General features: G+C 49.1%; 1 protein-coding gene across 4 annotated transcripts in view; it reads right to left on the bottom strand.

Annotated features, from left to right (window-relative positions):
* Window positions 1-1,734: 1,734 nt before the first annotated feature.
* The window catches only part of GRIPAP1 (GRIP1 associated protein 1), a 27,110-nt gene continuing 15,514 nt past the window's right edge, over window positions 1,735-13,330 (bottom strand). For all 4 annotated transcript variants that reach the window (XM_027766324.1, XM_027766325.1, XM_006163512.3 and 1 more), the window contains 12 exons: window positions 13,231-13,310; window positions 12,682-12,894; window positions 12,451-12,564; window positions 11,071-11,148; window positions 10,875-10,970; window positions 10,712-10,768; window positions 10,512-10,611; window positions 8,393-8,523; window positions 5,884-6,006; window positions 5,657-5,750; window positions 4,682-4,836; window positions 1,735-2,488 (listed from right to left, as the gene is read on the bottom strand). In XM_027766324.1, coding sequence (XP_027622125.1) covers window positions 2,396-2,488; window positions 4,682-4,836; window positions 5,657-5,750; window positions 5,884-6,006; window positions 8,393-8,523; window positions 10,512-10,611; window positions 10,712-10,768; window positions 10,875-10,970; window positions 11,071-11,148; window positions 12,451-12,564; window positions 12,682-12,894; window positions 13,231-13,310 — 1,334 coding nt within the window. In that variant the 3' untranslated portion in view covers window positions 1,735-2,395. The remainder of the gene's footprint in view (window positions 2,489-4,681; window positions 4,837-5,656; window positions 5,751-5,883; window positions 6,007-8,392; window positions 8,524-10,511; window positions 10,612-10,711; window positions 10,769-10,874; window positions 10,971-11,070; window positions 11,149-12,450; window positions 12,565-12,681; window positions 12,895-13,230; window positions 13,311-13,330) is intronic.

Genomic DNA, 13,330 nt, shown 5'->3' with positions numbered 1-13,330 from the left:
CACAGCCGGGCCTAGGAAGGAAGACGGCACAGGCAGGGAGAGGGGGCTGGGTCCCTGGAAGGAGGCTCTGGAAGGACAAGATCCAACGGGACCCCTGGGGACTGTCCCAGGATGGGCTAGAGCATGGGGGTTGGACCAGGGAAGGAAAAGGACAGCGCTATTGGTGATCCTCTCCCCCTCCCCACAGGGCCGTCCTCACCTGTGTCCCCACTGCAGCAACAGCAACAGCGGTGGGGCTGGGGGTGGCTCCCAGAGCCCCCTCCCCTAGGACAGCCTGAGAGGGACCCTGGGGAGACTCCGCCTCCTACAAAGCTGGTTGGGCCTCAGTCGCGTCATCTGGAAAATGGGGGTGGCAGGGAGCTTTGCCAGTTCTCCCCACCTCCTTCCTCAACTCCCCCCTCTTCCTGCCCAGCTCCTACCCTCTCTGCCCCCAGGGGCCCCCACCCCCACCCGCCTGAATCAGCAGCACTTAGCAGATCCGGATCGATGGGGAGGCGTCTGTTAATGGCCCCAGAGCGAGTGCCACGGGGAATGATGCAGCGCTGTGTCCCCTCCCTGCCCCCAGGCTGTGGAAGGGCAGAAGCAGCAAAGATGGGGGGGAGTTAATTGGTGGGATGTTTCTCTAGATGTCCAGGCCTCCAAAGCTGCCCCTGGGAGAGGACATGGTGCTAAGACTTCAGCTGTGTAACTGGAGCACACGTTTTCCTGTTTGGGGACGTGAAATGAAGGGGGTGCGCAGACAGGGACAATCCAGGTCCATTCCAGGCAGGCCCCACTCAGAGGACAGTCTCCCGTATCTGTCCACATCCAGATGCTTCAAGCCCCACCTCCTCCCCTACAGGGCTCTGCTCCTGGATGGCAGGAGCTCGGAGTATGGAATACCTCTGGTGGGCATGGATGTGTTCAGACCCCAGCTTTGCCAAACTTGCTATGTCCTTGAGCAAGTGACTTTTGTTTCCTCAGTTGTCAGATGGAGTTATCCCAACTCAATAGTGTCATTAGGAACATTAAATAAAGGCATGTGAAAAAAGATGATACGGCCGAACGGTGCACTAGAGCTACCTAACCCTAAGTAATTAAAGCCCTGTAGTGATGGGGCACAGTGATTCAGGGCCAAGTCTAGCCCTTCAATCAATTCACCTGCCCATGTGATTCTCCATTTCCTTACTTAGCACACTCCTGATTTGTCCATTTTTCCATCCATCCTTCCATGCTCCCACCTAGGCAATTACTCTACCCATCCCTCCACACTCACTATGCATTTAGTCATTAACCCTGCCACTACTCATCCATTTGTATGGTCACCCCATTCACCAACCTAGCCATATATATCCATCCTCTCTCTACCCATCTATCTGTCCATCTACCCATAGCTCCACCCAACACTTATTCACCCTCTTTACCCTTCCCATTCATTAGCCCATCCATTCTCCTATCCATCCATCCATTTACTTCCAATCTATGTATAAATCCACCCACCCAATTCACAAATCGTCCATTTGCTCATTTTCTTCTTCACACTATTCTTCCTCATAGCTACCCATCTTTTCATCCATTTATTCATCTTATCATCTATCCACTTACCTGCCTGTCCATTTATTTTTGAACCTATCCATCACTGATTCACACAACTTTGCACTTATTAATTCATCCAACCACTTATCCATCCTCCCATCTGTCCACTCATCTACACCCACAACCCCATACACATCCACCCATATCTACATCTACAGATATTTTTGCTCCACTCAGTTTAATGGGTTGGTCAGCAGTAAATGTTGACAGGCTGGGTGAGGGTGAGGATGAGGGAATAAAAGTAAACTTGCAGCCAGAGACTTCCCTCCCTATTCCAGTGGTTATGACCTCCCCACCTCCACCACATCCCTCCTGGTTAGAAAGAATGAGACCAAACAGTCAGTGGGTGGGCCCATGTGGCCAGATGGTATTTTGGCTGCACAGCCTTTACACACACACACACACACGCACACACACATACGCACACACACACACACACGTTAGAATGCTGAACATGGACCATGCCCCCACCCAACATCCCCAATTCCAAATGCAAAGTAGCCAGGCTCCCAGACATAAGTTAAAAAATAAAATTAAATTAAAAAGAGTTGGTCTCTGGGAAGGAGAGCTCATGCAGAAATGAAGGCAGAAATCCCTGGGAGCAGAGAGAAATCCCTGCCCCCTCCTTCAGGATCCCCCCTCTCCGGGGGCCTCTGCCCTAAGACAGGGTCATTAACACCAGCCTTCGTCTCCAGCCCCTTTAATGTCCAGTCTCCTTTGGAGCCAGGCCCCTATTTTCCCACCACAGCCCAAGGGAATGGCATGGTGTCTTGGGGGAAGAGGGTGGGAAGGGGAAGGAGTAGGTGCAGCCTGCAGGTCTTTAGCTGGCTTCTCCAGGCTCCAGGTCTGGGTCAGGAGATCCTACGCACTCCTTGCTGAGCCGCACAATTTCCTGGGACAGAACTTCCATGTCCTAAAGAACAAATGAACCATCAGGGCCAGAGAAGGTGACAGGGGAAGCTCCCTCTCCAAACCTGGTGTGTCACCTGTGATTTCCTTCTAACCCCATTAATCAATGCCCAGCTGTGTCTGGCTTGGGATAGGGCAGCACTTAAACATAAAGAGCCCCCAGCAGTGGCTGCGCTTGGCAAAGTTACAAAGATGCACCCATCCTTGGGAACCAGCAGTTAGCGTAATGGCTATGTCGCTGAACTCCCATGTAGTCGACTGCAGTTTGCGTCCCGGACCCGGTGGCTTAAAACTCACGCTGGGTGCGTGTGGGTGCGTGCCCAAGATCCCGAGAGAAGAATGGAGAAGGGATTGTGGCATGACCATCCCCCCTGGGGGTGATTTCTCGCTTTCTGTCTCTCTCTCTGTCTGGCGAGCGCATGCGCCCTATAGTGAAAACCTCTCAAAAAAAAAAAAAAAAAGATGCACCCATCCTTGGGAACCAGCAGTTAGCGTAATGGCTATGTCGCTGAACTCCCATGTAGTCGACTGCAGTTTGCGTCCCGGACCCGGTGGCTTAAAACTCACGCTGGGTGCGTGTGGGTGCGTGCCCAAGATCCCGAGAGAAGAATGGAGAAGGGATTGTGGCATGACCATCCCCCCTGGGGGTGATTTCTCGCTTTCTGTCTCTCTCTCTGTCTGGCGAGCGCATGCGCCCTATAGTGAAAACCTCTCAAAAAAAAAAAAAAAAAGATGCACCCATCCTTGGGAACCAGCAGTTAGCGTAATGGCTATGTCGCTGAACTCCCATGTAGTCGACTGCAGTTTGCGTCCCGGACCCGGTGGCTTAAAACTCACGCTGGGTGCGTGTGGGTGCGTGCCCAAGATCCCGAGAGAAGAATGGAGAAGGGATTGTGGCATGACCATCCCCCCTGGGGGTGATTTCTCGCTTTCTGTCTCTCTCTCTGTCTGGCGAGCGCATGCGCCCTATAGTGAAAACCTCTCAAAAAAAAAAAAAAAAAGATGCACCCATCCTTGGGAACCAGCAGTTAGCGTAATGGCTATGTCGCTGAACTCCCATGTAGTCGACTGCAGTTTGCGTCCCGGACCCGGTGGCTTAAAACTCACGCTGGGTGCGTGTGGGTGCGTGCCCAAGATCCCGAGAGAAGAATGGAGAAGGGATTGTGGCATGACCATCCCCCCTGGGGGTGATTTCTCGCTTTCTGTCTCTCTCTCTGTCTGGCGAGCGCATGCGCCCTATAGTGAAAACCTCTCAAAAAAAAAAAAAAAAAGATGCACCCATCCTTGGGAACCAGCAGTTAGCGTAATGGCTATGTCGCTGAACTCCCATGTAGTCGACTGCAGTTTGCGTCCCGGACCCGGTGGCTTAAAACTCACGCTGGGTGCGTGTGGGTGCGTGCCCAAGATCCCGAGAGAAGAATGGAGAAGGGATTGTGGCATGACCATCCCCCCTGGGGGTGATTTCTCGCTTTCTGTCTCTCTCTCTGTCTGGCGAGCGCATGCGCCCTATAGTGAAAACCTCTCAAAAAAAAAAAAAAAAAGATGCACCCATCCTCTGGAGCTCCAGGGGAGGGAAATGGGCACCTGCTGGGGCATGGTGCTACAGAAGAATAAATATAACCACCCCCCTCACCTCCATATGTTCCACTAAATGTGAGCTTGCTTCTCTCAAAGGCAGGAGCTAGGTCTGATTCTTTTCTGATTCCCCGAGAGATAGGGGAAATATGTGGGTGGTAGGTTGGGCAAATAGGTGTGTGAGTGGATGTGTGTGGGGTCTATGGTAGGAAAATGAACTGTCCAGAGGACAGAGGTAGGACAAGAGGTCAGCAGGGAAGTCACTGCTGCGTGGGGTGAAAGATAGGACAAGGGATGATTGATGAGAATGTCAGGAAGTGGGTGGAAAGACATGGGAAGATGATTAGATGGGTAACTAGTGGGGTAGGTAGATGGATATGGGTGAATGTATGTGTGAATGAAATGGATAAATAGGTGGATGGAAGGGCAGATGGAAGAGGGAAGGACAAAAATGGTAAGTTAATCAGAGGGTGGCAAATAAGAGCATGAAGGGGCAGCTGATGAATGGGGAGCTCAGGGGCTAGATGAGTAGATAGGGGACTGGCAGATGACCCAGGGGCTGTATGGCTGGGCAGGCAGATGGCTGGATAGATAGCTGGGTAGACTGGGAGCCCACACTTGCCTTGTGCAAGTGCATATTCTTGGTGAGCTGCTCCTCCAACATGTTCTGCAGCTTCTTGTTCATCTCCCGAAGGTTCTCGTCACCTGGCTTCACTAGGTCTCTCAAGACGCTGCCCAGTCCGCTGCGGTCTGTGTGGCCTGCTGCCACAGACACATCTGCAAGGGCCCACACTGAGAACCAACCCGTTGGCAGAGCCAAAGAAAAGAGGGAAATGACAGGCATGGGGTAGGCAGAGAGGGTGCGAAGCCATGTCATTCTACTACATAGGGGGTATAGGCTCTTGACAAGTAAAACCCACTCTGTCACTTACAGGCTTTGTGGTCCTAAGAAATGGGGATAACTAATTCATGGAACTAGAAAAATGCACCTGAGCTTGTGAAGCACAGAGCACACAGTGAACTCAGCATGTGTCAGTTGGTATTATTCTGAGTAATGAGGGAAAATCTGGGAGCAAGAGAGGTTTGAAAGAAAAGAGCAAAGGAAATAAAGACGGGAAGGAGAGGAAAGAGGAAAAAGGTGGGAGATAGGAGGGAGAGAAGAAAGGAGAGGAACAGGAGGAGGGAGAGGCAGAGGTAAGGACCCTAAAAGGGTCCAGATAAGGAACAGACATAAATAAGGAACATTTAGAGATAGAACCATATAGATAGAACAAGATATGAAGGAGGCAGAAAAAAGAGAAAGGGAGGAGAGAGAAGGGAGATAAAGAAAAAACTCAGACAAAGGAGAATAAAGGGGAAAGAGAAGGACAGAGAGATACACTGGGTAGTGGAAGAGTGCAGAGATGAGAGACAGAGAGAGGAGGGAGGAAGTGAGAAAAAAAAGACAGCTTCCCCGTTCTCCCCTCCCCAGGTCCGGGATTTGCTGGTGGCTTCACTGAGGCCCAGGAAGAAAGAAAAGAAGCCACAACCCAAGGCAATAGAGAGGGAGGGGCCAAGAAAGCTGGACCTGGATGAGGGCCAGGGAGGGGGCACTGACCAATGCGGCTATCCATGACGTAGGTCTCAATGATGGCACTCTTGCGGCAGAGGTCCTCCGCCATGGAGGCACTGCTTACCTCCAGGTGCTTCACCTGCAAGGCGGCCCAGCCCACTTCAGACCCCTTCACAGCATGCACATGCTCACACATGAGGACAGGCTCAGCCAGATCCCACCCTTCCATCAAGGGCACTTCAAGCGAGGATTAGCAGGCTCATAGACAGCACCTTCTCCTCCAGCATCCATTTCTCTTGCTGTGTCTCTGCCAGCCGCTGAAAGAGCTCAGCTACTTCCTCATCTGACAGCTCTGCTGGCCGAGGGGGCTGGGCCTGAGGGCTGCTGGATAAGGACTGTAGGAAAGAGGGGAGAGGCTGACTCCAGGCTCCCACCAGGACAGGATCAGGGGCTTAGAAGGAGAAGAAGGGATTAAAAGGGAGACCCCACAGCAAATGAGATCTACCTTCCAGTTGACAGAAAAACTAGGAGAGGGGAGCAAGCTAAATGATACCATTAGGAGGCCAGAGGACATATCCAAAAGGCAGGACACTTCTTGCAGTTCAACTGGGCAGGGCAGGTCTCTTCAACAATATGGGGTCAGGGGAAAAGGGACGTACTAGATTAAAGAGACTTAAAGGGACATGAGCTCTGAAACAAAATACTGGTCTTCATAAAACCACCAATAAAAGATATCTGGGTCCAATAAGAAATGTCTGATTAAGGTCAAACAAGTCAATGAGATGAAAATTTATCAATTGGGAAGTTAGAGAAATCAGGTGAGTAGAAATGAGTTGCTCGTGATCTCACTTACATTTTATTTATTTATTTTATTTTAAAAATTATTTTAGAGATTTTTTTTGCTATAGGGCATGTGCGTTCACCAGAGAGACAGACAGAAAGTGACAGATCACCCCCACCCCACCCAAGGGGATGGCCATGCCACAATTCTTTCTCCTCCAGTCTCCTCTCGGGATTTTGGGCAGGTACACACACATGCCTGGCGTGAGTTTTAAGTCTCTGGGTCCAGGACTCAAATTGCGGTTGACTACATGGGAGTCTACATAACCAATACGCCATCTGCAGGTCCCTTCATTTATGTTTTAAAAAGACAAAGATCTGGAAGGGTATGAACTAAGAATTTGTAATAGCAGTCTCTAGATGATGAAAATTTGTTTTTGGATATTTAAAAAATTTGTTTTAAACTTTGTTGTTTTTACATAATTCTTATACAATGTACACATATCACTTAGAGATTAAAAAAAAAAACACATGGGGGCTAGCTAGGTGGCATAGTGGTTGAGGTGACTGAATCCCATATCACCAACTGTACTGTTTAAATCTGGGTCCTCGTGGCTTGATAAACACAGTAGGCACATGTGCATGTGTGGTCAAAATCCCAAGAGGAGAATGGAGGAGGTGACATGGCTATCCCCTTGGGGGGTGATTTCTCACTTTCCCTCTCTCTCTCCAGCGAGCACATGTTCCCTATAGCAAATTAAAACAAAAACAAAAATGTTAGGGCTGGCAGGTAGCATGGAGGTTAAATTGGTTGGGTCCTATATGACCAACTGCATGGTTTGAGTCCTGGACCCAATAGCTTGAAAAACATGCAGGGGGACCAGCAGGTGGTGTGGTGGTTAAGGCGCTGGACACTCCCACATGGCTGATCAGGGTTCGAGTCCTGAATCTGGTGGCTTGCTTTCTCACTTCCTCTCTCTCTCACTCTCAACCTCTGTCTGTCTCTGGTCAAATTAAAAAATGAATGAATGAATAAATAAAAGAAAAAAATCTTGCCCCTTTCTCTCCCCCATCCACCCTATTAAAAAAAAGAAAGGAAGAAAGAAAGAAAAACATGCAGGGCACATGTACATTCAAGTGTATCCAAAATCCCAAGAGGCGAATGGAGGAGAAGTGATTGTGGCAGCATGGCCATTCCCACTAAAAGATGATTTCTCACTCCCTCTCTCTTTCTCTCCATCTCTCTCTGGCGAGTGCATGTACCCTTATAGCAAACTTAAAAAAAAAATAATAAGAGGGGCCAGAAGATAGCATGGTGTTTGGGGTGGTAGACTCCCACATGACTGACTGCAGTTCAAGTCCAGGACCTGTGGCTTGCTTTCTTATTTTCCCTCTCTCTCTCTCTCTGGTGAGTACTCGTATAAAATTTTAAAAAATAATAATAATGATAAATAAAACTATTTTTAAATAAAAGAAAAAACTTTTTTTTTTTTTTTGTTTTTTGTTTGTTTGTTTATTTGTTTAGCTTTTGCTATAGGGCATGTTTTTCAAGCCACCAGGTTCAGGACTTGAAATTCACAGTCAGTCATGCTGGATCCAACCACCTTAACTCTGCATCACCTGCTGGCCCCAAATCACATGAATCACATTTTTAATGAAAAGTGGCTAGCAAACAAGTTGATATGACAGTTGGCAGTAACAAGTAATTACTGGAACTTGGAAAAAGGGACATCCATGGTACATCTGCTATAAGTTATACTATATTACTGTATGGTACCAGGAAAGGTGGAATTAGCCCATAGACAAAGACAAAGAGTGTCTGAGAGTGGCCCACCCCCATGAAAGCAATCTGAATTCAAGTTGGTGAGCTTAGGGGGACACTGACAAGATGTGTGTGCCCAGCCCAGAACAGGTGATAATTATGAGTGAGGATAAAAAAGGCGGGAGTCCCAGATTTTCAAAGTAGAAAGCTGGGGCTCCAGGCTCTTCCTTGCTGCTTACCCTAGCTGGAACAGCTGAACTCTCCTTTTCTCGCAAGATCTCCCGATAGCTGAAGGAAGAGATGCTACTGCTGTCCCCTGTCTGCGTCCGGCTTGGTGAGTTCATCTCTGAAAGAACCAGCTCCTCAAGGCCTGGGCAGCGGAGGGAAGAGAAACCTGAGCCCCAATCTCCCCAGGTCCCAGGGCAGCAACCAGCAGGAAGAGGCAGAAATAGATTCAACAGAGCTGAAAGAGGCCAAGAGACACTTGGGCATAAAGAAAGGCAGAAGCAGACAGAAAGACAGGAAAGGGCAGAAACTGAAAAAGGAGCTGCCTCTCTAGGCAAACACATTCAGCGCAAGAGAAAAAAAGAGGCCAGGAGGAAGGGGTGATGTGGATACATATGTGCCTTGAATGGCATACATGCCCAGACTCAGGATGCAGAGAAAGGAGGACAGACAACTAGAGAGGGCACAGGGGCCCAGAGAGACAGAAAGCCAGAGCAGATGGCAGAGACAGAGACCCTGGAGAAATACACAAGTCAGAGCAGAGACAGAGTGAACAAAAATAGAGACAGACTCATAACCATGCACCTGAATCTTGATTTACTCTAACTACAATCTAATCTGTTCTGTGATTTTTGTGTTAACATGTAACAAAACAGAAACAAAACTCCTCCTTAATAAAGAGAGGTTATTTCAGGAGACTGAATGCCTCAGAGAGAAATTGATTTGGTGAGAGACAGTCTGCCATGTCACGTAAAACACTGAGCCTCTGCGGCTACTCTTGTGACCACTTTTGGGTGTCAGGGAGGCTACTAACACCACACCCTTGGAGATCTCCAACAAGCATGGGGTGGCTAAGTGGGGTTGCATGGATACCCTGAGTGAGGGGATGAGGGAATGAGTTTTCTGAGTTTGTGATCTAAGAGATACACCAGAGCCATCACGACATCCTATTTATTTAAATGTATTTATAGGCCATCCCCATCTAAAAATAGGCTGAAGCAACTCAAGTGTGTAAGTGTGTGTGTGTGTGTGTGTGTGTGTGTGTATGTCTCCTCTGCTTTAAAGTGGCAGAAATACTATGGACAAGATTGGCTGTAGAACAGAAACACTGCAGTGCTGCTGCCTGTGTGGAAGTCTCTCTCTTTAGCTCACCTGGGAGTTCTTGCAGAGAAGAGGCTCAGGGGGTTTCATGGGCCTTAAATTAAACTTGAGCATGGAGAGTTATAGAATAAGATAAGAGATACATTTTTGTGGGGGGGGGGAGGTTTTTGCTATAGGGCTTGTGTTGTGGGGGGGGTGAGGTTTTTGCTATAGGGCTTGTGTGCTCACCAGAAAGACAGAGAGACAGAAAGCGAGAAATCAACTTCCATGGGGGAAGGCCATGCCACAATCCTTTCTCCTCCATTCTCCTCTCGGGATCTTGGGCATGCACGTATATGGGCTCACTGTGAGTCCCACCAGGTCTGGGACTCAAACCATGCTCGACTACATGGGAGTCCAGCAACATAGCCATTACACCAACTGCTGGTCCCAGAGAAGGGATACATTAAGCTTACCAACACGACATGAGGTATGGAAATATGTATATAGGGATGATAGGGAGACAGAGACATAGAAGACAGAGATAGAAAGAGAGGAGAATAAAGAGATACAAAAAGATAAAGGGACAGAGAGAAGAAAAGGGGGGAGGAGAAAAAGAGAGCTAGAGAAAGCAATCAGGAAGATAAAGGCAAACACAGAAGAGAGAGAACAAAAATGAGACAGAGGCAGAGGTTGGCAGGTAGCAAGGTGGTTGGGTGCTGGATTCCCAAATGCTGACCGTGGTTTGAATCCTAGGCCTGGCGGCTTGCTTTCTCACCTTCCCTCTCTCTCTCTCTCTCTGGTCAAGTTAAAAAATAATAGAGACAAAATAATTATTTTTAAAAATGAGACAGAGGCAGAAAGACAAACTGAGAAGAGAAAGGAAAAAGGAGACAGAAACAGAAGAGAAAAACTCAGAGATAGAAAAAGTAAAATATAGATACATTCAAGAGGGACAGAGAGGCAGGGGAGCATAGTCAAGGGAGGTGCAAGAGGCCCAAGCTCTGCCTGCCCTGCTCCTTTGCCTACCATGTCCACCCTGGCCCCTCTCACCTGAGCGGCTCTTACTGTTGGTGAGGATGTCCAGCAGCTGCTCCTGCAGCTTGTCTGCCCGCTTCCGCTCCAGGTGCAGCTGCCGCTTGAGGTCCTTGAGCTATGAGGGGACAATGGAGGATGAGGGCTGAGACCCAGTGGGTCCACAGCTGGAGGGCTACAGGCCGGGAGGAGGTTGTCTTGGGCCCCTTCCATCTCACCGCAGCACTACCCTTCTTCTCCAGGATCCGCTGCCCATCCACCGTGTCCTTCACCTCCTGTAGGTAGAGAAAGTACAGCTGGTGGCTGCCTGAAGGGTGGCCTGCAGCAACCCCCTTCCCTTATCCTACCATCGCACACTGGGGCTACAGAGGACCTGCTGACCTGCTTCAGACTGCTGATGGTCTTCAGATGGTTGTCTCGCTCCTCCTGGGCCTGAAGAAGCTGATCCCTTACACCCTGTAGCTCCTCCTCCTTGCCCTGCAAGCAGAGGGCAGCTCAGGCCTCAGTTTGGGAAGCCTTCATCTTCCTACAAGGGCCCCTTCTGTCCAGAGAGAGGAATACCCTATGCAAAAGGCACCTTCAGCTCAGCAGCATGCTGTTCCCGACACTGCTTGAGGGCTTCCTCTTGTTCCTGTTGCTGCTGCAGCAGGGATTCCTAAAAGACAAGTCCCAGGTCTGGCTACAGCCACTAGAAAAAGACCCTTTTGGAGGAACATCACATGCCCTGAGGCAGCACGCAGAAGTGGCACATCTAAGGCTACATGATTCACATCGTAGATGTAGGTTTACATTTACATTTTCTACGACAAATTCTAACTCAGCACTTACTATGTGCCAGGAATGTTCGAAGAGATTTGCATATATTAACTCATTTTCTTTTTTTAAATTATTGCCAGAGGGCACATGTGCTCACTAGAGAGAGACAGAGACAGAATGCACTCCAGCAACGAGGCATGGTCATACTACACTCACTTCTCTATTTTTCCATCCTGTTGGGACTGGGGGCATGTGTGTATAGGGGCCCAGTATGTTTCTCAAGCCGCCAGGTTGAGGACTTGAACCATGTGGTCAACTATATGGGATCCAGCTCCCTTAACCACTAGACCACAGAACCAGCCCTATTGGTCTCAATTTCTATAATCCTCCCAATCATATCTAGACAGTAGTAGTATTGTTATCCTCTTTCTACTAATCATTAAAAAGGGCCACAGAGAAGTCAGATAACTTGCCCCAGGTCATACAGCTAGGAAAAGGCCCCACCAGGATTCAAACCAGGCAAACAACTGGCTCCAATCTGCTCTCCACTGCTACATGACACTGCCTCTCAGGTACTGTAATGAATATTCCAGAAAATGGCAATAAAAGTTTTTGCTTGAATAAAATCAGTGTATTACAATAATTTCCTGACAGATATAGTTTCAGGAGGAAAAGTTACCTTTTCTTTTCTTTCTTTTTTTTTTTTTTTTGTTTTTGAGAGAAATATTTACTATAGGGCTCATGTGCTTGCCAGAGAGACAGAAAGCGAGAAATCACCCTCCCCCAAGGAGGGAATCACCAGGCTGCAATCCCTTCTCCACCAGTCTCCTCTTAGGATCTTGGGCACACATGCACACATGCCCGGCATGTGTTTCAAGCCACTGGGTCCAGGACTCGAACCACAGTCAGTCATGTGGTTAAGTCAATGCCTTAACCAATGTGCTACCTACTGGCCCCCAAAGATGCCTTTTCAAATTTGCACAAAAGCAGGGTAACCCTGCACACCTGGCACTCTGCCCCATCTGCTGGCCAGACATTGATCCCTTCCAGAGGGCTCTGTTGAGCCAGGAGGACTGTGAGAGGATACCAGCAAGTCTAAGACACATCAGAAAGTTCAAGGGCCTGACCATTCCTACTCCCCTGATCTGGCATGGGCGTCCCCCAACCAGCCTCTGTGCCTCACCAGGTACCACCAGCTCACCTCGGCTTCCTTTAAGCGCCGTTCAAACCAGCCTTTGGCTCCATCCATGGAGTGTACCTGAGCTTGAAGTTCCTCCACAGTCTGCTGGAGATTCTCCAGCTCCCGTGTTCGGGCCTGGAAGGAGGCAAACAGTGAAGCTGGATACCTCATACACACGATTCATTGGTCCACCAGCAATGCTGTGGTCCCCAGGTCTTAGAAAAGGAAGGGCATTGTCATCTACCCACCCACCTTCTCCTCCTTGATTTGTCCCCGGAGCTCTTCTTCTTGCCGTTTCTTATCTTCGTGCAGCTCTCGGAGCTCACGCTCATAGCGAGCCCGAACCCCTAGCACCTCCTTCTCATGCCGTAGTCGGATTGCTCCTAGCTCTTCCTTGTGCTGGGACTTTTCCTGCAGTGTCTCCATTGCTAGTTCATCCAGCATGGCCTTCCGCTTCTCAGCACTCTGGAGCCCAAAAGGATGGCGGTCAAACTCCTCTCCCACCACCAAAGGCCCACCGTCTTCTTCCCATGCCCAAGGACCCTACCCAAGTCCACACCCTCCCATCCATACCCATCAAACTGGCTAATAAGTCACTCACCTATCCTCATGGAACTGGTCACTTTTCTTCTCTTTACATTCTCATAGATTTGGCCAAGTAACTAGTCAACCATAGAACTAGTCAACTTTCTTTCTCCTCCTATTCCCATATATTTGGCCATATTACTTCCCACCATCCCCCAAAACTGGGCCAATCCCTACCTCCACACCTCCCTTCTCTGCCCCTGTGGGTAGCCCCACCTTCCGAGCCTCCAGTAGTTCTTGGGTCAACTGCTCCTTCTCCACCCCTATTTCTTGAAGTTGTTCCAGCAGCCGACTATTGGCTCCCAAAGACTCCTAC

This window comes from Tupaia chinensis, unplaced genomic scaffold, assembly GCF_000334495.1.
Source record: "Tupaia chinensis unplaced genomic scaffold, TupChi_1.0 Scaffold142384_1, whole genome shotgun sequence".
NCBI classification, from domain to species: Eukaryota; Metazoa; Chordata; class Mammalia; order Scandentia; family Tupaiidae; genus Tupaia; species Tupaia belangeri.
The sequence above is the reverse complement of the archived record's forward strand: the minus strand, read 5'-3'. Positions and strand labels throughout refer to the sequence as shown.